Source organism: Macaca nemestrina, chromosome 3 (genome assembly GCF_043159975.1).
Source record: "Macaca nemestrina isolate mMacNem1 chromosome 3, mMacNem.hap1, whole genome shotgun sequence".
Classification (NCBI taxonomy): domain Eukaryota; kingdom Metazoa; phylum Chordata; class Mammalia; order Primates; family Cercopithecidae; genus Macaca; species Macaca nemestrina.
This window is the reverse complement of record NC_092127.1, coordinates 3,471,596-3,495,297: the sequence shown is the minus strand read 5'-3', so window position 1 is coordinate 3,495,297 and position 23,702 is coordinate 3,471,596. Positions and strand designations below refer to the sequence as shown.

Genomic DNA, 23,702 nt, shown 5'->3' with positions numbered 1-23,702 from the left:
GTCTACACACGAGACACAATTCACAAATCAAGGTCCTGCAAGAAACCCTGGAAGTTGCATTTACTTCTCTGTGAAGAACACATATTTCAGACTGACAAAACAAACAAATAACAACAAAAAAACCTTTCTGAATTCACAACACTCTTAGCAAAAAGAATCTTAGCAAGGCTGCCATAGCGCTTTTCCCTAATGCCATCTCCAGAGAGAGGCCGTGCACGAGTGTCCTATGGGACGGCACTAGGTGGTGCACCCCCTCTGCAAAAAAATTAGGGTAAAATTAAGGCTTCTTGTGGGATTTTCATACAGAATGAAAACAGAATTTCCTAATGAAGCAATGAAGTACTAGGCGTTCTGGGTGTCTTTTAGAGGTGTACTTTATCTTACAGCAATCTGCACACTGTGTGCCTGACCCCCGGGAATGCTACCCGAACCCCCTGCACGCTGGCCATGCGAAACAATCTATCGAACGCGTTCTGTGTTCACGCCCACTCATGCCTCTGTGAGCATCACTCCAGCTCATCACCCCCCGACCCCTGCCCACCTGAAACATCTACTTCAAACATACTTCCAAAGTACAACTGCTCCATGTACCCACTACCTGTTAGTAGCCTAGTAGGTAGGAAGTGTCCTCGTAAGTATATCCACTTCTTTCATTTTCGACATCTGTGCTCATCTGCAATATTTTTGCCAAATTCCAGAAAGATATATACTTAAAGGAAACCGTACAGAACTTCAGAACTAAAGAGAAACCTTTAAGATTATCAAGTTCAGTTGCCTGAACCAAAGGGAAGTTAAAATTTTCCAAGTCCACTAGTAAGTCATTAACAAAACCAGGAGTAGGATTTCGTTCTCTTGAGGCTCAGATGAGCGTTTTTTTTCTCCCTATTTTTCACACCTAACTGTGTAATCGGCTGCGTTATAGTATTCCAACTCTCCATGAACTCTGAACTGTGACTTTCATAAACTGTAAGGAAAAAACAGGAATGATTCATCATCAGTCATTTAATAGGTCCACAAAAGCAAGTTAGGAGATAAAAGAGGAGGCAAAAGCAGAAAAACATATATGCAATTGTTTTCTTTTTGTAACTTTGTGTTTTATCTTCCTCTTCTGCCAAGCACTGATAATTAAAAATAGAAAGGAAGAAAAACGAGAAATTTTTTTTCCTTGGTCCAGAAAAACGCTTTCTATATAACAAAACCACGATAAATGTAGGTGGGCTGAGACAGCAGACACAGTATATTCTCACCAATGAGCAGTTACCAGGTCACCCCATAAATGTATGCACAACGCAGGAACCAAACTTTATGGCACTTGATGAACGTCATTAAAAACCACTCATGGCCTTTCAATGCCACTTTAGACATTTAGAGATGAGTTCATTTAGAACAGAAAGAATGTCAGATCAGCTATAATGTTTCAATTATAAATCAATAGCAAAACCATCTCCAAACTTCTCAAAATTCAAGAGATAAAATAGACTTTGCAAAGTAGATAGACGTAAAAGTGAACATCAAAGGACTAGCAGGTGAAGACAGTCCTGTGACACGGTCCACGCAGCTGAAGTGATCTGTGCATTCAGTCTACTGTGTTGTACTGTCCCCTCAGAAAGTGGAGATAAGACAGTCTTGTTTGCAAGAAACCGGGATGAAGGCTAGAAGTTGGCAAAGACTACTTTATATGTGAGAAACAATAAGACAGGCTAGATTATAGGGCACTAACAGAGAACACGGCACAGGAGCTACACACAGAAAACAGGAAGCAGGAAGAAGGCTCTTGCCAGCCACTCTGTGTTCCAGGAAAGTGTGGACTTGGTTGGATGAGAAGACATGTGGTCTAGTCATTCGTGCTGCTCCAGCAGACAACCCACCCACCATTGCCCGATATGTGAGTGAGGCCACCGAGGACCAGCCGGCCACTAGCCAACCCTGCACAAGAGTGGAAGAAGCGCCCAGCAGAACCCTAAACTAAATTATGAGTTATTTCAAGAGTGGAAGAACCGTCCAGCAGAGCCCTAACCTAAATTATGACAGTTATTTCAAGCCACTCAATTTTGACAGTTTGTTAGCCAAGGTATTATGTTTTAATATATACTTCATTACATATGTGTGTGTGTGTGTATATATATATATATAAACTCTCTAAGCCTGTAAAAAATTGAGATATCTCCACATATGTATATGTGTATATCTTCACATATGTATGTGTAAATATGTGAAGATACCCCAGTTTTTACAGGCTTAGAGAGATTAAGTTGCTTACTCAATGTCATTTAGCAAAGTACTGAAGTTGGGGGTTCAATAAATCTAGTAAGTCTACATTAAAAGTGAAAGAAACCAGGGGGGCATGAAGACTTTGGTTCTGTAAAAAATAAAGTGCAACATCAGCACTGTGGATAAAAATAGATGGCATAATCCCAGCACTTTGGGAGGCCAAGGCAGGTTAATCACTTGAAGGTAGGAGTTCGAGACCAGCCTGGTCAACATGGAGAAACCCGATCTCTACTAAAAATTCAAAAATTAGCTGGGTGTGGTGGCGTGCACCTGTAATCCCAGCTACTTGGGAGGCTAAGGCGTGAGACTCATTTGAACCTGGGAAGCGGAGGTTGCAGTGAGCCAAGAGCAGGCCACTGCAATTGAGACTAGGTGACAGAGTGAGACTGTCCCATTCATATATATGAAAGATGGCAGCTAGAGAAGGAAAAATATAGGATTTCTGAATAGGATTCAGGTCCAACTGCAACGAGAGAGCAAGCACTTGCGATCTGTAGTAAGAGTCATCGACAACCCCATACTGTAAAGGACAGGGTCCTGGCTCTAAAGGAAGGAAACTCTGCAGCCCTGTGTTCACCTCACCTGGAAGGAAACTTACTTGGAACCACTTTTCAATCACTCTACTAGAGAATGAGCAGAGGAAGGGAAAAGATCAAGGGAAAAAGGTAAAAATCTGGTCACCTGATACCTTTCTTTTACTCTGGTTATTTTCCTCTACCCCCTACAATGATTTCAGCCTTTCCACCCTTTTATTTTACAATAATTCATGAACCACAGCCATACACGTTCTAGAAAAGCACTGTCCAACAGAAATTTCTGTGACGATTTGTGTGTTCTTTAATTTGCATTGTCCAATATGGTAGCACCAGGCCACATGTGGCCACTACGTGCTTGAAATGGAGCTAATGTCACCAAAGAACTGAATTTTAAATTTAAATAATCTAAATTAAATAGTCACCCATTATGTCTGATCCTTTACAGCACCTCCAATGTCAAAACTAAAAACTTTAACATCTGCAATATTCAAAATCTTTTTCTGTGGTTAAAATTTGAAGCAAAAATACTTATCTAAATCCAAATTTTTGTAGACATCTGTCTTAATCCTACATAGAAAAAAAAAAAAAACAAGGAAAAGTTTCCCAGATTTTGACTGTGCTGACACTGCCCTGCCATGCTCCTGCCCACCGTTCTCTGCTGTGCGTCTCCACTTGGCTCAGTGGGCAACGAAGAGGGCTGCTTCAGAATCGCTGCTTTGCTGCTTCACTTGAACACGTAACAACCAAGAGGCTCTGTGCTTAGCTGTGACTCGGAGAATCACTATTAGTTTTTTGTTTTGTTTTTGCTTCTTTTTCCTAAGCACTAAAAGTGAATAAATTAACCTATGTTCATAAACAGTAGTGATGTCATAATGTTTACGATCTCAGTCACCCACTTGTTCAGTCTGCACCGTTATTCAACTACTCAGAATACTGTTCCCGAATGTCACCATGAGAGACATATACGAAAGTCAAGGCTCTTGTCCTCAAAGGCATACAATTTATTTAAGGAAACAACCCCTACATGTAAAAGGCAGAGGTGAATATTAAACTGTTCTCTCACAGTTCGCTTTTTAGCCAACACGAATTATGTGCTTCCCAAGACCCAGCTCTGGGCTAGGCATTTTACATACGTCACTCTCACTGGGTACTAACAGCAACCCTAGAAGCGAGCTACCAATATACTATGTTTATTTTTAAGATAACTGAGGTTTGGAGAGATAAAATCATAGCCAGCTAAATGCAACGCTGAGATTTGACCCCAAGTCTGATTCCAGAGTCCAAGCTCTTAATTCACATAGACAACTCTGAATGTATCTATCATAATCCTATTTAATACGTATAATGACTATACAACAAAATTATTCAGTGATCTCACTTTCCTCTAGGATTCGAACGTTCGCTCCAGCAAGCCCAGGTCCTTTTGCAGGAAGGAGTCCTCTGGGATCCATCCCTTTCTCACAATGTTTTATTAAGCACAGCATTATTTTGACCAACCCTTGACTGCAAGCATGCACTTTAGGTACACACCATTTTCACCCAATTATTTCTCTGAAACACTTTCATATATTTACTCTATACTAAGTTTAAGAACTGTAATCATAGGCCGGGCGCGGTGGCTCACGCCTGTAATCCCAGCACTTTGGGAGGCCGAGGCGGGCGGATCACAAGGTCAGGAGATCGAGACCACGGTGAAACCCCGTCTCTACTAAAAAAAATACAAAAAATTAGCCGGGCGCGGTTGTGGGCGCCTGTAGTCCCAGCTACTCGGGAGGCTGAGGCAGGAGAATGGCGTGAACCCGGGAGGCGGAGCTTGCAGTGAGCCGAGATCGCGCCACTGCACTCCAGCCTGGGCGACAGAGCGAGACTCCGTCTCAAAAAAAAAAAAAAAAAAAAAAAAAAAAAAAAAAAAAGAACTGTAATCATAGTATATTTGGTGGTAAAGGAAGTGTCTCGTTTAAGTTGTAGGGGTCTTCAGTGTAATTTCTTCAGGAGTTGTTACTACCGGGATCTGGAAGTTAGATTTCTACCCTTCAATCCTGACTGTGGCAGGGACTGCTCCCAGGGACATTCAGTGTGCTTTAAGAATCAGCAACACTAAGGACAATTACAATAAAACACCCGTAATACACTCAAGGGCAGACTGTGAAACTGACACTGCTCGGGTAACTTTTAGATAAGGAGTACTACAAAAACCAGCAAGGCAAGGTGCTGATGAGACATGCATATATGTGTACAGATGTAACGTGTACACACACTCCTGTGCACACAAGTTGTGACACGTTAAACCCTGAAATATTACTTCTGGCTACTCCTGGGAAATGGAACAGGTGGCTGGAGGGAAGAGAAGAGGAGAACTTCATTTTATACACTACTTTATTGTGGCAATCTTTAATCTTTAACAAGCATATTACTCAAATAAATTTAAATATTAAAACATTTTAAAGCTCAGAGTGAAAATATAGAAATACTCGATGGCTGAAAATTAAACTTAGGCTCGAAAATCTCAAATACATTATTTTTTAAGCCTTAAATATATACATTAATATACGGCCATGTATACAAAAAACTCAGACTTCTTAGAAATATTAAAGTGGCATATCCTCTATACGACTTTTTCTAATGTTTTTGAGTTGCAGCAAATTTTTAATGAAATGGGTCATGGGTGCTAAGTACCCTCTTACTGTAAAAACAAAGTTTGCTAAAGCCAGAATGTCTTTCACGACGCTCTAGCCCAAATCCTGTACCTTAAAACATGAGGAAATGAGGTCTAGGCATGTGGAATAAATTCCTGAAGGTCTGAGTCAGCAGAAGAGTGGCGCTCCCACCGAGGACACTGTTCGGAAGGCGCTACTGCTGGAGCCTTTTCCTGCAGAGGTGTGCATCGGGATCACAGGGTGTGAACGCCAAACCCCCCTTCTTCCCGCCCCGGGCCAGGGCCAGCAAATCACGCTCTTCACTCATGAGGACCCAGACTGTACAATCTCATAAAGGTTTCCCGGTGATTCCATCCCATGCTGACCTCAGCACAGGTGCTGAACGAAGTTGAAAAAAATTCACTCTTAACAGTTTTGTTTTCAGTCTTTATAATAACTACTACTGGACTTATTCTGGAACAAAGCATATTGTCTATTTCTTTAAAATACTATTGGAGATACAGAAACACAATAGTACTATGGACATAGGAGAAATAAACAGTATTTCTCAAGTATGGTTCTTACGTACCATAAGAAGCATAATTAACGTTGCAAAAAAAACGCAACAAAGAAGTGGCCAGAAGAGCCCACCTGAAGATTCCACCTGTTCTTCAACTGCTTACTAAGTCCTGAAACATCACCCAGAATCCTCCTGACAAGTCTGCAACTACTGACCAAATCATTAAAGCCTGTTAGAACGTAAGTTAAGTGAAATGTAGTCTTTACAACATTAAAAAAAAAAAAAAAAAAAAAAAAGAATCTAAATGGCTATATACATTTCCACTGAACAGCCTATTTTCCGTCTTTTTGAAAATACCTTTGTGGTAGATGGAATGGTGGCTCCTGGAAGCTGTGAGCGTGAACTGACTTGGATAAGCATCCCTGAAGACGTAATTAAGAACCTCAAGAGGAGACCACCTTGGATTTATGGTGGCCCTAAATTCAAGAGCAAGAGTCTTTTTAAGAGAAAGGTAGAGGGAGATTTGAGTCAGAGACCCAGGGAAGAAGGGCATCTGATGACAGAGCCAGAGACTGGAGTGGTGCTGTCTCAAGTCAGCAGGTGCCTGGAGACCGGGAGAAGCGAGGATGGGTCCTCCCTCAGTGCCTTCAGAGGGAGCGAGGCCCTCACGGCCCCTGGAATTCAAACTTCTGGCCTCCAGAATTGCGACAGAATCCACCTCTGTCGTTTAAATTTGTGGAAAGCAGCCTTAGGGAAATACACCTGTTTTTTAATACATTGACGGCTTTATTGAGGTATAAGTGATATATAAAAAACTACATACGTTTAATGTACATAATTTGATGAGTTTGGATATACACACGAATACATCTTTTTATTTGGACAGCAAATTAAAGTACTGAAAACATATTTTCTAAAAGAATTGGGTAACACTGGCAAACAATTCTGTAATTCAGAGATAGCCACTTTTATTACTTTCTGTATTTTATCAGTGTCTTCACTTGAAATGTTTTATGGCTTTGTAGGCTTCTCACTCTACATACGAGACAAAAAGCAGAGGATTAAACAAGTAACTCAGCTCCAAAGGTGATCTGGGATCACTTAAAAAAAATAAAATTCCCAAGTCAAGTCATGATGCTGTCCCTCAGGGGAGAAGAGAACAGGATCCCTCAGAGGAGGAGAGAGCAGGATCCCTCAGAGGAGGAGAGAACAGGATCCCTCAGGGGAGGAGAGAACAGGATCCCTCAGAGGAGGAGAGAGCAGGATCCCTCAGGAGGAGGAGAGAAGAGGATCCCTCAGAGGAGGAGAGAGCAGGATCCCTCAGGAGGAGGAGAGAGCAGGATCCCTCAGGGGAGGAGAGAGCAGGATCCCTCAGGAGGAGGAGAGAACAGGATCCCTCAGAGGAGGAGAGAGCAGGATCCCTCAGAGGAGGAGAGAGCAGGATCCCTCAGAGGAGGAGAAAATAGGATCCCTCAGGGGAGGAGAGAACAGGATCCCTCAGAGGAGGAGAGAACAGGATCCCTCAGGGGAGGAGAGAACAGGATCCCTCAGGGGAGGAGAGAACAGGATCCCTCAGGGGAGGAGAGAACAGGATCCCTCAGGGGAGGAGAGAACAGGATCCCTCAGGGGAGGAGAAAACAGGATCCCTCAGAGGAGGAGAGAACAGGATCCCTCAGGGGAGGAGAGAACAGGATCCCTCAGGGGAGGAGAGAACAGGATCCCTCAGAGGAGGAGAGAACAGGATCCCTCAGGGGAGGAGAGAACAGGATCCCTCAGGAAAGGAGAGAGCAGGATCCCTCAGGAGGAGGAGAGAGCAGGATCCCTCAGGAGAAGGAGAAAACAGGATCCCTCAGGGGAGGACAGAACAGGATCCCTCAGGAGGAGGAGAGAGCAGGATGCCGCGGCTCTGGAATGGGGCTTCCTCAACATCGCTGGCGGAGAACCACAATTCAGCTAAGTCTTGTTTTCAGTTACGAATATATAAAATATGACACAAACCACACATCAGTTCTGAGTATATTATTTCCCCTCCATAATAGAAAAACTCCCTAAATATTGACTTAGCAACTCTATTCATATGAATAAATTCTAGCTTAAAGCCTGTAACACACAAAGTTCCAGCTCTAAAGCTGTTTCATGTAAGAACCAAGACAGAACAGACGCTTCAATTCCGAGGAAAGTAAAACAGCCTCTATGTCCTCGAGGGCTCACTCCACCAGCAACACGGGCCTGGGGGTACAGTGGCTTAATCAAAATGTGTTTGCAAAAATAATTTGCCTAATGTTGTCTTTAGTCACAAAAACTTACCTGTGCTCACCCCGTGTTTACCCAAACTGTCCTTCCGATTTTAACCATACCTGTTGCTTCTGTTATACAGAAGAAAGAACAGTAAAAAGGCCTAATACTAGGAAAAATGAACATAAATTACATAAACAGGGAAGATACCAGAGGTCAGAGATTTAAGTAAAAGTGCTTTAGAACTTTATAGGACACGTTACAAATCTTGGGCTCCTAAAAATTGTTTTAAAGGTCCGCGGTTCAGTGTTGAAAGAGAGCTTGCTCGGAGTTAGGTAAAAAAGCTACCAGAAAACTACAGGGACCCACAAGACGCCTGGAAAACAAAGAGGGCCACAAAACCGGTCATTATTTTGATTTTTACAATGAGGTATTAAAGTAAAATAAAGCAACATGAGATGCAGAAATAACAGACTCTAACTGTGGAACTCCAGGTAGCACCTGACTGTGCCTTTGTAAACACGTCATCCATGGAACATTCTAGTCTACTGATCTGTACCCAACCAGCTTAAATAAAAGGAAACGGCCCCAGACCCAGGCTGCGTATGTGACTGAGAGATCACGGTGCAGGCCTGAGAGCTGTACAGTGGGGTGGGCAGAAGGCGCAGGTGAGCAGGGAGTGACAGAAACGGCACCAAGGGCAGCGACTGTCTGCTTCAACTGCTAGGCCTCCTCTTCCAGTGGGTGAAAGGAAAAGTCCTTCAAATGTGGCTGCTTTTAAAAATCTTTCATGAGTATCATGCCTGGTTCTGCGGTGGATACAATAATGAATGAGGGTGGCCCTGGCCCATAAGGACCTGAGCCAACGCTGGATCCCCCCGAAACATACACCAGAGTCACCACTGACCACGCAGAGCCGACAAGCTGACTGCCCACTGGCGGGAAGGCATCACGTCCTCCGCTTCCGCAAAACAGACTGCCTTGCTGGCCATGAGCAAACACGCAACTTTTCCTTCACTCATCACTCAGCATCCAGCCCCTCAGAGCCCTAGACTGTGAGCTCAGAGATCCTCGGCAGCGCCACCCTGTCTTTATTCGGTGCTGTTCTAAGACCGCATTTCACCACAGCCTGCTGCGAGCTCGTTTGGCAGCTGTGGCCATCTGAGCAGCTATTGTTTGTCACTGCAGTACTGGTGCCGGCAGTATTAGGCGTGGAGCCAAAAATGGAATTCTATTCATAGAATGGCAAGGCTGGAAAGCCGCTCAGAACTCATTTGGTTCAAACTTTCAGAGTTCCAAAGAAAACACTAATAAAATTAATCAAATGACTAGTCTAAAGTCACACGGGGCGTCACACAGGGAGCCTGTACCCTACAGTCTTCAGACGTCTCTTCTGGCTTCAATTCTATCTCACTAGCTGTTTCTTGTTGAAAATTGATGGCGTTAAAACATAAGATCGACGGCAAAACTCAATTTACAGGGAACTGCCTTCAGTGATCTTATAAATGCCAGATATAGCAGGGAGAGAAAAAGAGAGTAGGGTACACAACCCATTTTATAAGGTTAACATCATGTTGACATAAAAAGACTAATCTCGGGCACCCACATGCAAAATCTTAACTATAATTTTAGCAAATAATATTCAGCAGCTATAGAAAAACCAAATGCTCCTGACAGAATTTATCATAAAGATTCAAGTTAACCGATTTAAGGAGGAAAAAGCTTGTCATCATCAACATCGGCAGAAATGTACTGAATAAAATGTGACTTCCTGCAAACTTTGGAGATAATATACTTCACTTATTTTATAAAATAATAATGAGCATGAAAAAGAGGTAGGAAAAAAATCTACAGATTCCACCTTAAAATATTTGCCTATCTTGGTAAAAAGACTGCAAATAGGTAATTTTTTTTTAATGAATTCCTGCCATTGTAACGCGACTGGCCCGTCCTTTCCTTCCTTTGCAGCTATCAAATGTTACCGGAAACCCCTGGAAGTTGTTTGCAGCTTTAGCTATTTCCTATTGCACTTTGTTCAGTACTCGTTCCAGCCACAATAAAATGCCATTTACTTTGGTTCAGAAAAAAAATAGTTGTAAAGTGTTACTGGACTAACACCTGATGGGCACCCAGTATACCTACTAGTTCTTCTACCGTTTGGTAACTTTACTACATGCTTCAGGGATTACCACACAAAAACTACACATCTCTACCCAATCTGTCTGCAATCACAAATCACATTTCCTATAGTAAACATAAATAATTCTATACTACAGTATTTTACATGTAAAGAAGCAAATAAAAAATGGACCACTGTATAACGCTGTCCTCTAAAAAGCATACGAAATGGAAACTGAGTAATTTGAGTATAACATCTCAACACAGAATAAGAGAATAAACAAAATGGGGGAACCGATAAAGACCTGCTAAGTATACTTAGAGCCAAGTGTCTGAGCTGAAATTGGGAGCTCTGAAAACTTCTTAACAGGACACATGAACACAAAAAAAGTATGAAAACCTCAAAATCTAGGAAAATTTATCTTCTAGTGAGAAACAATTACTTCCCAATGTGGAAGAGATCTAATAGTCTACTAACCAACCTGTGAAATCTCATCTGAGATTTCAACCTTGATAACTGATACTCTAAATGCTCTTCTTTAAAGAATAATTGTATGATTAACAACCAAGAGAAACAAAATACAAATAATCCTTTCTAAGCATTCTTGCTTACAGCAACGGGAGGGATTCAATTTTTACTTCAGATATATAAAAGTCTATCCCTTCAAAATAATTTTCAAAATTAGCAATCAATGAAATTGCTTAACTAGTCCCACCAGTAAATACATCAAGTCATCAGGAGTCAGGAAACCACCGTAGCTTGTTTTTGTGTGGCTGACTAGTGAAGAATGGCTTTTGCATTTTTAAAGGGTTGAAAAAAACTTTTGTGATACATGAAAAGGACAGAAAATTCAAATTTTATTGAATTATTTATTTATTTGTAAAGTTTTCCTGGAACACAGCCGTGCTCACTCATTTCCATATCATGTACAGCAGCCTCTGGGCTACAGTGACAAGGCTGAGTGGTATGACAGAGACTGAATGGCCCACAAACCCAAAAGCCCTGTGTGGCCCTTTATAGGAACAGTCTGATGACCCGAGGTCCATGGTTCATAAAACTAAGTTTAAAAATCTAGTGTTACTTAAAAGTTTCCCATTTTTGGTCTGATGGCAACATAGGAATAAGATTAGCCTGAAAAGCAACTATTATATGAAACAGAATCCCTCAATACAAAGAGTAGATACGAAACAGAAAAACTGGCTGCACAGCCACATTCACACCCAAACGCAAAGGCACAGGACGGAGACTGGCACCACGCACTGAGAAGCGGCAGCCAGGAAATTCACATTGCCTGACCTCTGGCAGCTCTGACCTCTGTGAAGTCTTCAGATTATTTGTAAAATGAAGAAAATGTAAACAAGGAACGCAGCAGGCTACTGGTATCTGCAGTAACCATCTCACAGGGCTCTTGTAAAGATGAAGTCTGTGGAAGCTGCTTGTAACAGACGAGACATGCTTGTCAAGTTCCTCTGACTCCTAACGAAAGTTCTGTTCCAGCCCTATCCAAAAGTGATGGCAAGACACAGCAGACAGGTGGAAGAGTGGTATAAAAAAAACTTCAGAGAATAAGACAAAAAGGTGGCAAAAGAAGGAAAATTAGGCTTTCCTGGTTTCGCTTGGGCTGTCTCCTTCCAGCTCAGCTCTCCAAGGGAAGAGGCATGAGATAGCTGATGGAAGTCTGCTCAAAGAGAACGAACCGGCAGGACCAACAAGATTCTAACAGTGCAATGTGTGCTCCACGATAATGAGACGGGATTTTAAGTAAGGATCAGCCTCCAAAACACAGGAAACTTTTACTCTGCAGGTTGGGCACGGTGGCTCACGCCTGTAAAAATCCCACTTTGGGAGGCCAAGACAGGAGGATTGTTTGAGCTCAGAAGTTGGAGACCAGTCTGAGCAACATGGCGAGACCCCTATTTCTACAAAAAATATAAAAATGAGCTGGGCATGGTGGTGCATGTCTGTGGTCCCAGTTACTCAGGAGGCTGAGGAAGGAAGAACTTGGGCGCAGGAGTTTGAGGCTGCGGTGAGGCAAATGGCACCACTGCACTCCAGCCTGGACGACAGAGTGAGACACTGTCTCGAAGAAAAAAAAAAAAAAAAAATCACTCTACAGGATCGATGAAGGTTGAAAACCTAAGAAACATGAAGCTGAAATCAAAACACAAAACCTCCGTTAAGAAGATTCAGTATTTAACAAATGAGGTTTTTATGGTATATACATATTGAATTGTGTACTATGTGATTGCATTACCTATTTAAAATCTCAAGAGGACAGAAATACAGGTAGCAGCTGTTACAGAGCCTAAACCTTTTAAGATGCACATATAGACACACAGAAATCACAAACACAAACATACACAGTCAAAGAGGATGCCCTGTACCATTAACTACTAAACTTTTTAATAAATTTATTTAAAGTCATAAATAAAAGTCTTTCTTACTGTATTTGTTCTCAAAGAGGAAGATGAATGAAAAGAGGTAAAAAGTAAACATTGATGAGATAAAATCAGAAGATCAGTGAAATGGACAGTGAAAGGTATGTGGATATGCATATATATTCCTATAATAATGTGTCAAATTCATCAGTAACCACAATAAGGTGTTTTGGGGTTTTTTGTTTGTTTGTTCTTTGAGATGTGGTCTCACTCTGTTGCCTAGGCTGGAGGGCAGTGGAGTGATCTCGGCTTACTGCAACTCTGCCTCCCGGGTTCAAGCAATTCTCATGCTTCAGCCTCCCAAGCAGCTGGGATTAAGGTGTGCAACACCACACCCAGCTAATTTTTGTTTTTAGCAGAGATAGGGTTTCGCCATGTTGGCCAGGCTGGATTCGAACTCCTGACCTCAAGTGATCCACAAGCCTCAGCCTCCCAAAAGTGCTGGGATTACAGGCATGAGCCACCACACTTGGCCAAGGTGATCTTAAAAGCACAGCATCCAATACTGTTACAGAAAAATCCAAGATGCATATCCATGTATACAGTACGCTATCTGTGTCCAAAGGTGAGGAAAAAACCAACATATTCTTTCTTGCCTGCATACAAGTGAAAGAAAATGCAAACACTAGCTGTCTTTAAGTAGTAGATTTTATTATTCAGGTATGGTGAGACAACAGATGAGGTATGACCGCCAGTGAAAAGGCAGTCTGCTACTTCCCCAAGAGGAGGCCACACTACCCCCACTGAAGGTGGCAAAGGCTGTACCGGGCCACACGGGACCGTGCCAGGGTCGGTCTGGAGGTGGAAGGAACCGGGAAAGGTGGACTGAGGATCTCACAGAAAGGCTAGAGCGAGACGCTATGGATTGGCTGGTTTACGCAATTTCAAAGGCTCTGGGGCATAGCTGTCCCCAGTTGTCTAGCGCTGGCTCTGAGATGACCTGGGTATGACACAGGTGGTGGTATGGAGCGGGACTCCGGACTGGTCAGCTTGTGTATGAAAGGCATGGTCCTGCACCCGTCATTTGCTATCCCAAGTCCCGGAAGGGGCAGTCCTTCCCCACTCAGTGAGGGCCCAGATGCCACAGCATTCAGGATAGAGAAAATAAGAAAATAGAGTGAATATACTAAGGAAGGGAACTGAGTGTCTGGAGAACTGGGTAAAAGTAAAACTTGACTGGGTATCTTCTTGTACTTTTTGCATGTTTTACCATGTGATTGCATTACCTATTTAAAACAAGTGATAGAAATGATGAAGTGTGCTACCCACACGTGCACATACATCACAAACACACATCACAAACACACATCTGCCTTCCGGCCTTGCTGAGCAGAGTAAACTGATGTGAACGGTACTCCGGGGAAGGAGGACTGAGGAGTGCCATCCTGGCTACTGGGTACAACACAACAGCACAATTTGGGAGGGACAAAAAGTGTATATATATCCGTATTTCCACAAACTCCAGAAACATCCCCAGGATATTGCTAAGTTTCCATTTAAAATAAACCTAGAAATTCAGTTTTTACTCCCTAAAGACACAAAAACCCTGGCTAAGAAGATTCACTGTTTATTAAAGGAGGTGTTTATAGTCCATCCACGTTGATGGAGCTTCTAAACTTAAAAAGGCATCTTTTTCTGATTTAAACGCAATAGCTGACCTTCCACTTCTAGTGAGGGGATCAGATTTACGCTTTAACATAAAACCACCAAGAAGCAGACAAAATGAATGCACTGGCTGGTGACACGACACTAGACATCAGGCAAAGAAAGACAGGGATCCCTGAGAGAAACAGACGAGGGGAGAGCCGCGATCGCAGCAGCTTGCTGCCTTGAGACAAGTTTCCAGCCAGCTATGCACCCCTAGGTGACGTCCAAGAGAAACGGAAGTAGGCGTCCACAGAAGGACTTGTACTCAATGTTCGCAGCAGCTTTATTTATAAACAGCCAAAACCTGGCAACAATACAAATGCCTATCACCAGGTGAGTGGATACACAAATTAATCTATCTACACAAAGGATACACAGCAATGAAAAGAAACGTAGTCCTAATACACGCTAAAACATGCATGAATCTCAAATAAACATGCGAACTGTAAGAAGCCTTACCAAAAAGAGTACATGCCACGTGAGTTCACGAATATAAAATTCTAGGAAATGCACACTATTATTTAGTGCTAGAAAGCACACCAGCAGTTGACTAGAGATGCAGGTGGGAGGGCTGGAAGGGGGAATAGAGAAGTGTGAGCAGACCTTTGGGAATGATGGGTGTGTTCACTCCCTGAGAGTGGTGGTGCTTTCTCAGGTGTAAAAGCTACGTCAAAGCTTATCAATTTGTAGACTTTAAATATGTGCAATTTGCTGTAAGTCAATTACACCTCAAAAAAGCTTTTTAAAAATAAAGATTCACTACTTGGTTTGTAGCAAAAACTTGAAAAATATCAAACATACAGATAAGAGAGTAAGACGGTGGTCTCTTCTAAAGGACGCACGTGTCTAAAAGTAACACTTCAAAAGTATTAATAAACGTGAATTGTAAGTTGCATATCAACTCCTCCAAGTTCAAAGCAGTAACTTTAAAAAGACTCTGCAAGCGTGGTGTCGATTTCCAGAGGTTGTTCGTGAATAATGAGACATGAGAAGCTCACACTAGTCCCTTTTGTTCGGGACTCCCTTTCTTCTCTGTCCTTGACATACCACAAAGCTGTGACGCTTTTGTTTGCAGGCGCCGGAGCTGCCAAGGCGCCAAACATTCTGAATTCTACGCTCCTGTCTCTCTTCCACCTGGAACAAGCGTGCAGCTTATGTTAAAAGAAGCACATTTACCCTATAACTAATAATGGACACAAACAAAAAATGTTATTAAAATTAGTGATGTCAACAGAAGTGTATATATCACAAAAGGAAAATGGATATGGTCTTCCACTTGTATCTCCTAAAAATGAAAACCCACTGCCCCCCCCACAGCCCCCCCACTTGTAAACAATGTAATAAGAATGGTCTGAAATGCAGACGGACAGTTCTCGGCACCACAATTAAGCACAAACACCTTAAAGAGAAAAAGCATTCAAAAAAGTTCACTCAAACTTGTTTAGAGCACAAAATTCGTAAGATCACTCACTAAACCCACTCCTAGGAAGGTTTCTGGTTGTGGCTTTTAAAATATTTTGTTATACTGTGACAAAAGGGTAAGGAGAGAAAAATATTGCCGAGATGTCTTCCTCTTTTCCAAAAAGACTTTTAGTGAGGTCATTTTATTTAAGTTTATCCAAAATGTTGCAAGGCACTTTATACCGACTCTCAAAAAGAGGTCACTTTTATTCATAAAAATAACAAATAACCTCTTTCACCCTTATTCCGGCATTCGAGGTTTTCCATTGAGTGTAGCCATCTCCCGTACACTTATTTCTTGGTCTCCAACTCACCATTCCTTCAAATTGCCCCCAACATAAAAACACCTTCTACCTCCTCTCCATCAATCTATTGTTACCACCTTCACAATCAGCCCAGTACCTGTTCCACAGGGCCTCATCTTCACAGTCACACCCACTGCCGGTTTCCTACTTCCACTGGACCCGTGAGGGCCCATGCCACACTTCCACCGGACCCGAGGGCCCATGCCACACTTCCACCGGACCCGAGGGCCTATGCCACACTTCCACCGGATCCCTGAGAGCCTGTCCACACTTCCACCGGATCCCTGAGGGCCCATGCCACACTTCCACCGGACCCGAGGGCCCATGCCACACTTCCACCGGATCCCTGAGAGCCTGTCCACACTTCCACCGGATCCCTGAGGGCCCATGCCACACTTCCACTGGACCCGAGGGCCCATGCCACACTTCCACCGGGCCCGAGGGCCCATGCCACACTTCCACCGGACCCATGAGAGCCTGTCCACACTTCCACCGGATCCCTGAGGGCCCATGCCACACTTCCACCAGACCCGAGGGCCCATGCCACACTTCCACCGGATCCCTGAGAGCCTGTCCACACTTCCACCGGACCCGTGAGAGCCTGTCCACACTTCCACCGGATCCCTGAGGGCCCATGCCACACTTCCACCGGATCCCTGAGAGCCCGTGCCACACTTCCACCGGACCCGAGGGCCCATGCCACACTTCCACCGGACCCGAGGGCCCATGCCACACTTCCACCGGATCCCTGAGAGCCTGTCCACACTTCCACCGGACCTGTGAGAGCCTGTCCACACTTCCACCGGACCCGTGAGAGCCTGTCCACACTTCCACCGGATCCCTGAGGGCCCATGCCACACTTCCACCGGATCCCTGAGAGCCTGTCCACACTTCCACCAGACCTATGAGAGTCTGTGCCACACTTCCACCGGACCCGTGAGGGCCCGTGCCGCACTTCCACCGGACCCGTGAGGGCCCGTGCCGCACTTCCACCGGACCCGTGAGGGCCTGTGCCACACTGCTGCACACACCAGTTCCTCTTGGTTATTTCACTTTTGTAGACGAACTTTCAAAGATTCGGGAAAATAATTTCAAAGTTCAGTAAATAAATACAGCCATGCACTGCGTAATGACGTTTCAGCTAACCACAGGCTGCATATACGCTCAAACTGTACATACGACCGTGGCTGTGAAAGATTAATATCATATTTTTACTGCACCTTTTCTATACTTAGCTATGTTGGACACACAAATGCGTTACAAGTGCCTGCAGTGTTCAGTACAGGATCATGGTATACAGGTCTATAGACTAGAACAGGCCATCCCATACAGCCTGAGTGTGTAGTAGGCTAGACCATCTAGGTTTGGGTAAGTACACTCTATGTTGTCCACACACTGACAAAATCACCTGATGACGCGTTTCTCAAAATGCATCCCTGGCATTCAGCCACGCGTGACTGTACGTGATGCATAAACACACACTTTAAATGATGATAAACTGAAGCACTCTCTAGCCTGCTGGATACTGAGGATAATCACCCGGGTCCCAAATTCATGTTTCCCACTAAGAAACAAGTAGATCCACTTTATTCCAGCAAATTTGTTTATTCAAAGGCACAAGTTTATCAATCTACTAGATTCTTGACTGTCTTATATTCATTAACAGAGCAACTGTAACACCTGCAAGTGGAAGCAGCTGAGGCACCTGTGCCCTGAATGACCCTGGGCGCTCCTGCACTCTACACACACAAGCCTTAACAGGGGTGCAGAAACACCCCGAATCACAAAATCGAAGAACCCGGAAGTCAGTTTGCCCCAGGATCCCAGAGGGAAGGCCTCCCTATGGCCCAGATCTCTTGATTTCCAGCCCAGTGATTTCCTTGCTCAGCCATTAATCATTAAGTAACACGATTTAGGGTCTCCAGGTGGTGCGATGGGTCAGTAACTCTCAAGCACTTTTTTCTGCCAGACAGACTTTCATCAGCCTTCCCAATCGAGCCGCCACGACACCGACCTACCTGTGAAAAGTCAGTCTGCTTTAAAGGCTGTGAGAACATGAGGCATCTGCACTTTGGGTCCTGAGGATCACACCCCAATTTGCTGCTGAGTTGGGGGAAGAGAATCATCTAGAAACCGATCTTATGAAGCTCTATTTCCTATATTAATAATTCCCATGCTAAAATATGGTTCTTCATCTTCAGAGACTTGAGGTGATTTGTGGAACGTTGGGACTTCTTTACTAATCATAGTTTTTAACATACTTCACAACAAATACTGCTGTGTACTAACTATGGTATCCTCCACTATTACCTGACTTCAACTCGTAAGAAAAGAAAGCCTCTGGGTGCTGTCCACTGAATTTCCTGCTGCCGCCCTGCCAGCAGAACGCCTGTACTCCCACCGGGCTGGGGGCTGGGGGCTGGGGGCTGGCGGCGGACACCTGGAGAGCGTTTACTCCTCTGCTGAAGGTAACTGCATAGAATTGCAAACACCTTTTCTTTAGAGTTGTCAGAAGAGAGAGATTTAATGGGGAGAGGCAATGTCATGTTAATCATGTTTCTACAACAAGACATAACACCATAGCAGCCACATCATCATTTCTGGGGCCCCAGGAAGAACCCAGGGTTTTCAAGGCTCCCCACAGCAATGCTAAGCTACACCATCTCCTCAGTTTCTTTCTCCTACTCCTCAAATATGTATTATGCCCAGACCTATGCCATGTGCTTAGATATCCAAAATAATATTTATTGCTTGCTCATCTGTCTCTTCACAGAGGACTTAATCTAATCTAAAAGAGAGAAGACACAAGAAAATGGAAAACACTGCTTAGCCTAATTCATCACACAAATTACTATAGGGGTAGTTCTGGTCTTGAATTGCCACCTGTGATATGACACACATGTGTGTTGTGGGGAGGGGTGTATATTTGTTTCTGTCCATGGTTTCTGGCTTGTCACTCCCATACCCCTGTCACAGTCTTCGGTTATGTTGTAGCACTTTTTGCCTCAGGAAACAGAATCTCTGTCCGGACCACCTGCCACTCTCCTTTCACCTGCCAAGGCAGGACTCCAATCTGACTGTGCGTCACAAGCCCCTCATTCCAGAGAGGGTCCCGCTCCACATCCTGGAGGCGGAAACGCTGCAGACAGAGGCCAAGAATCCGAAGAGACAGGCCTCCGTCAGCCACACGTTGACATGGCTGTCCGTGCGTCAATCATGCCTAGGTAATGAAGTCTCCGTAAAAGGCCCAAGAAAGCAGAGTTCAGAGTTTCTGGCCGCTGAACACGCGGAGGCTACAGGAAGGTGAACAAGAACTTATCCAGGTGCTGGGAGGGTGGTGCACCCCGACTCCACTGGGACAGAAGGGCCTGTGCATGGGACCCTTGCAGACTTTGCCCCCGTGTATCTCTTCATCTGGCTGTTTATTTGTATCCTTTAAAATGTCCTTTGTAATAACCAGGTAAATATAAGTGTTTCCCTGAGTTCTGTGAGCTGTTCTAATAGAGTAACAGAACCCAAAGAGAGGTCACGCGAACCCTCACTTGAAGCTGGTCCGTCAGGAGTTTCGGAGGCCTGGGCTTGCAGCTGGGGGGAGGAAGGGAACACTCTTGGGAACTGAGAATCTGAGGCTGTCCAGGCAAGAAAACCCGTCAGAATTGAATGAGAGCGCTCCCAAGGTGCGCGCTGCTCGGTGTGCGTGGAATCTCCCCCCAACCCCCAAGCACACGCTTGTTCACAGAAATCTTCCGTGAGGATGATTGTTGGGGTCTGGGAAGAGGATAGGAAAACAGCTCTTTGAGGGTTTTTGTTCACACCCACATTGCATCAATCAAGGCTTTTACTTCTAGATTTCTCTCTGGAGGTCTGGGACTGCACTAGAGAGGCATACATTGTGGACTCCAAATGCATCCTCACAATGCTTATACACTTCTGACTTTCTTATGCTTGGCCATGCCTTCTGATTTTTCAGCACTTAGTTTTTAGCTCACTTTTCCTTTATTTCACAAGGAGGGTGAACGCAGTTATCACTTGTGCAGTAAGGAACAAAGATTAGAAGTTTATAAAAATTTTGGAGGAGGATCTTGAGGTCAAGGAGCTGTCTTCTGGGAAGCAGGGGAGTCGGTCACAGACATCGACGGAAAAAATGTTAGAAGCAAAAGGCCTGGGGTGTCATTTCAGGAAAGCAACCGCTTCCAGTCTGAAAACTGTTTAATCCCAATCCCTTACCACCTGCACATACAGCACTGCTCTATGGGAGAACCTTAAAACATTACAAAACTAGCGAACTGTGAAATAAACTCTTTTAATATTCTTTACAAAAAGTGGACTTAGAACAATTCAAATTCTTAGCAGCAGTAGAATTTGCTGTAAATTTAAGATATATCACTAATTTAGGAGCTATTACTGAAATAACAATGTTTGCTTTTTAACCTGAAAGTGAAACCCTACTAATGAGCATAATTGTAAAATAGCTTTATAAAAGCAAACTCAAAGTTAAAAAAGCTAATTTTTTTTTTTTTTTTGAGACGGAGTCTCGCTCTGTCGCTGGAGTGCAGTGGCACCATCTCAGCTCACTGCAAGCTCTGCCTCCCGGGTTCAAGCCATTGCCATTCTCCTGCCTCGGCCTCCCAAGTAGCTGGGACTACAGGCGCCTGCCACCACGCCCAGCTAATTTTTTGTACTTTTAGTGGAGATGGGGTTTCACCGTGTTAGCCAGGATGGTCTCGATCTCCTGACCTTGTGGTCCACCTGCCTTGGCCTCCCAAAGTGCTGGGATTACAGGCGCGAGCCACCACACCCTGTTAGGCTAAATTTTTATCCAAAATAAAGGCTTATTTTGAATAATTCAAAAGGAAAACAATTTAATAAAAAACAAAAGCATGTAACAGATCAATGCTAATTCTTACTTTTCCCCCTAACAGAAGAGCATAAGCATGAACGTTGCACACAGCAGTATTAACACATACCTGTTTTAGGATGTACTGCGAAGAACCCCTGCGGATTTCCACTTGTAATTCTGTACACGAGCTTGTCATTAGAGCTCAAATCTGGATCGAATGCCTCGATCTGGACCACAGACACATCTTTAGGAGAATTTTCCAAGATTTCTGGGTAATAAACAGGCTCTGATGTCTGTGGGGCATTGTCATTGACATCCTCAACCTCTATGTAGATCTCTATGAAGGATGAAAGAGGCACGACACCCTGATCGGTTGCAAAGACTGTCAGCCAATAATGGGAGGTCGATTCACGGTCCAGTCGATCTGACGTCTCTATGATACCTAGAGAGAAAAAAGAAAAACGTAAAGCAGCACGTCAACAACCAAAACTGCCAGCTTGAGAAAGTGTCAACAACTCCGGCTTACTGAGGGCTTTATATGCCTCTTACTAGGTGCATAACCTTGAGCAAGGTCACTAGCCTTTCTGTGACTCAGCTTCCTTTCTTCTAAAATGAGAAAACCATAGTATGCTCAACTAACATGCGTATAATGGTTAGAACACTTGGCACATAATACAAGCTATGAAGGTGTTTGTTATTAGAATCAGGTGTCAGGCACTAAACGGCGCACTTTAAAAATATTATCTCATTGAAGTGTCAAAATAGGTGAGCACTAAGAGATCATCCAACGGCCCAACACTTCATTTTTTGATACGTGAAGTTTATAGTTGGTTGAGAGATGTGCTGACTTTCCTGGAGGCTACTCAGGACGCCAGAGCCATGGCCCAGATCTCAGACCCCACAGTCCAGCAACCCCGCTCCCCACGCTGTGTCCGTGTGGCGACCACTGTCTAAGGAAAAAGGCAGGAGCAGCAGCATCCTCCGGACAGCTCGGTCTGCACGCATAGCCCTTCTCACAGTGGCAAAGGAAACAAGGTGCAACTTCAAAGTCCACAATAACGGGCTGCTCAGATCTCCTGAGTGTTGAGGTCCTTCCATTTCTTTCAATCGCCTCAAACAAATGGGAAGACAACCAGCATGCTATAAAAACATAAACTCTTCAGCTACACTATAAACTCCAAAAGGGCAGAGGCCACGTCATCTTAAATACCAGTATCCCCAGCACCTTACATAAAGCACAATAATGTATTAAATACACAAGTGAAATACCGAAGTATCTTATACAGGGTTGATAGAGAAAAGTCCTCAACTGGGACCCAAACTAGGATACATTTCTTGGTAAGTCAACTAGCAAGAGATGAAATTATATGATTACAAAGAGGGTTAGAGTATCTGTAATGTTTTGGTCCAGCCACTGAAACCAGTCAAAACTTAACTTCAAGCCAGGAGTTACCTCCTCTGGGGATAAGAAGCAAAAATAGCCATTTCTCTTTGGCAAGTCCCACCTTTTTGTTCAGTGGTGCTGTCTCGCCCTTTGTCTACCAAAAACATCTCACTGCACTTATTCTCACGGATTGATCACTCGGAACTAACAATACTCCCCGTGTTCTACACCATGGTACAGGCTGGACTCTGCAAATGATGAAGCTCTAGAATCCCTGAAGTTTCCCATTAAACGCAAAATACTGTGAGAAAAATAACCAATTACCAATTTCACCTGTGCTCAGCAATGACCCATTTAGTTGACAAAAATACACTGTTGTAATTCATAATTTTGATCACACAAAATTAAATATTAACTTACTCCAGGTTAACATTAATATTACTCCAGGTTAAAATTAAATATAACTTACTCCAGGTTAATATCAGAAAAACTCATTTTTTGAATGAAGGATAATTATATCTAATACCCCCAAAAGGACTTACAACTTAAAAATAGAAAACTTAGCTAAATAAAATGTGAAATTAATGAATCTTTATTGCCATTCAAAAGCATTACAATGATTTGTTATTGCTTCATTAATTCATACTGAACTTCAGAAAGGCTGTAGAATACTGCTTCTAGAAACATGGAAGAAACCTCAGAACCAAACAAAAAGGACCTAACTGGTTCCTCTGCACAGGAGACAACTGAAAATGAGCTCAAACATATTTCCCTTGTTCTCTAACCCAAGCATAACCTACGCACACTCAACTGGTCTGCTAAATTAACAAAATTATATCTGTCTGTAGGCACAAATAATAACCTTTCCGTTTCTCTGATTCATCACATCTATCCACAGATACAAAGACGTCAGGGAATAACAGAATGTTCTCTCCGGGAGGATCACACATTAACAAAATGTACACAGCTCCCCCTGTGCGCTGCCACTTCATTAAAATGCAATAAAATTCACTTGACAGGTGAAGTATTATTAGGAAATCTCAAGAAGACAGGTACATGATGCTTTTATCTACCTTTTTTGAGTTCTAATCCTCCAACAGTTCATGCTTCTATCTACTGTTTTAAAATGTGCCCCTCCAAATGTGACATACAGGCATTTAAAAATGGTAATTACAGAAACAATTTGCTCAGTGTTTACTAAATGTCAGGCCCTGTGGTAAGTGTCTCATATGCATTATCTTCTATAATCTTTACATCCAGCCTGCCTAGTTACGTGATGCTATTAACTCCACTTCACTAACGAAAAACTC

The 23,702-nt window shown here is 43.5% G+C and overlaps 1 protein-coding gene across 9 annotated transcripts in view; it reads right to left on the bottom strand.

Annotated features, from left to right (window-relative positions):
* LOC105466548 (FAT atypical cadherin 1) overlaps positions 1 to 23,702 on the bottom strand; it is a 141,532-nt gene that overhangs the window by 55,196 nt on the left and 62,634 nt on the right. For all 9 annotated transcript variants that reach the window (XM_011715493.3, XM_011715495.3, XM_011715486.3 and 6 more), the window contains exon 3: positions 21,136 to 21,450. In XM_011715493.3, the coding sequence (XP_011713795.2) occupies positions 21,136 to 21,450 (315 nt within the window). The remainder of the gene's footprint in view (positions 1 to 21,135; positions 21,451 to 23,702) is intronic.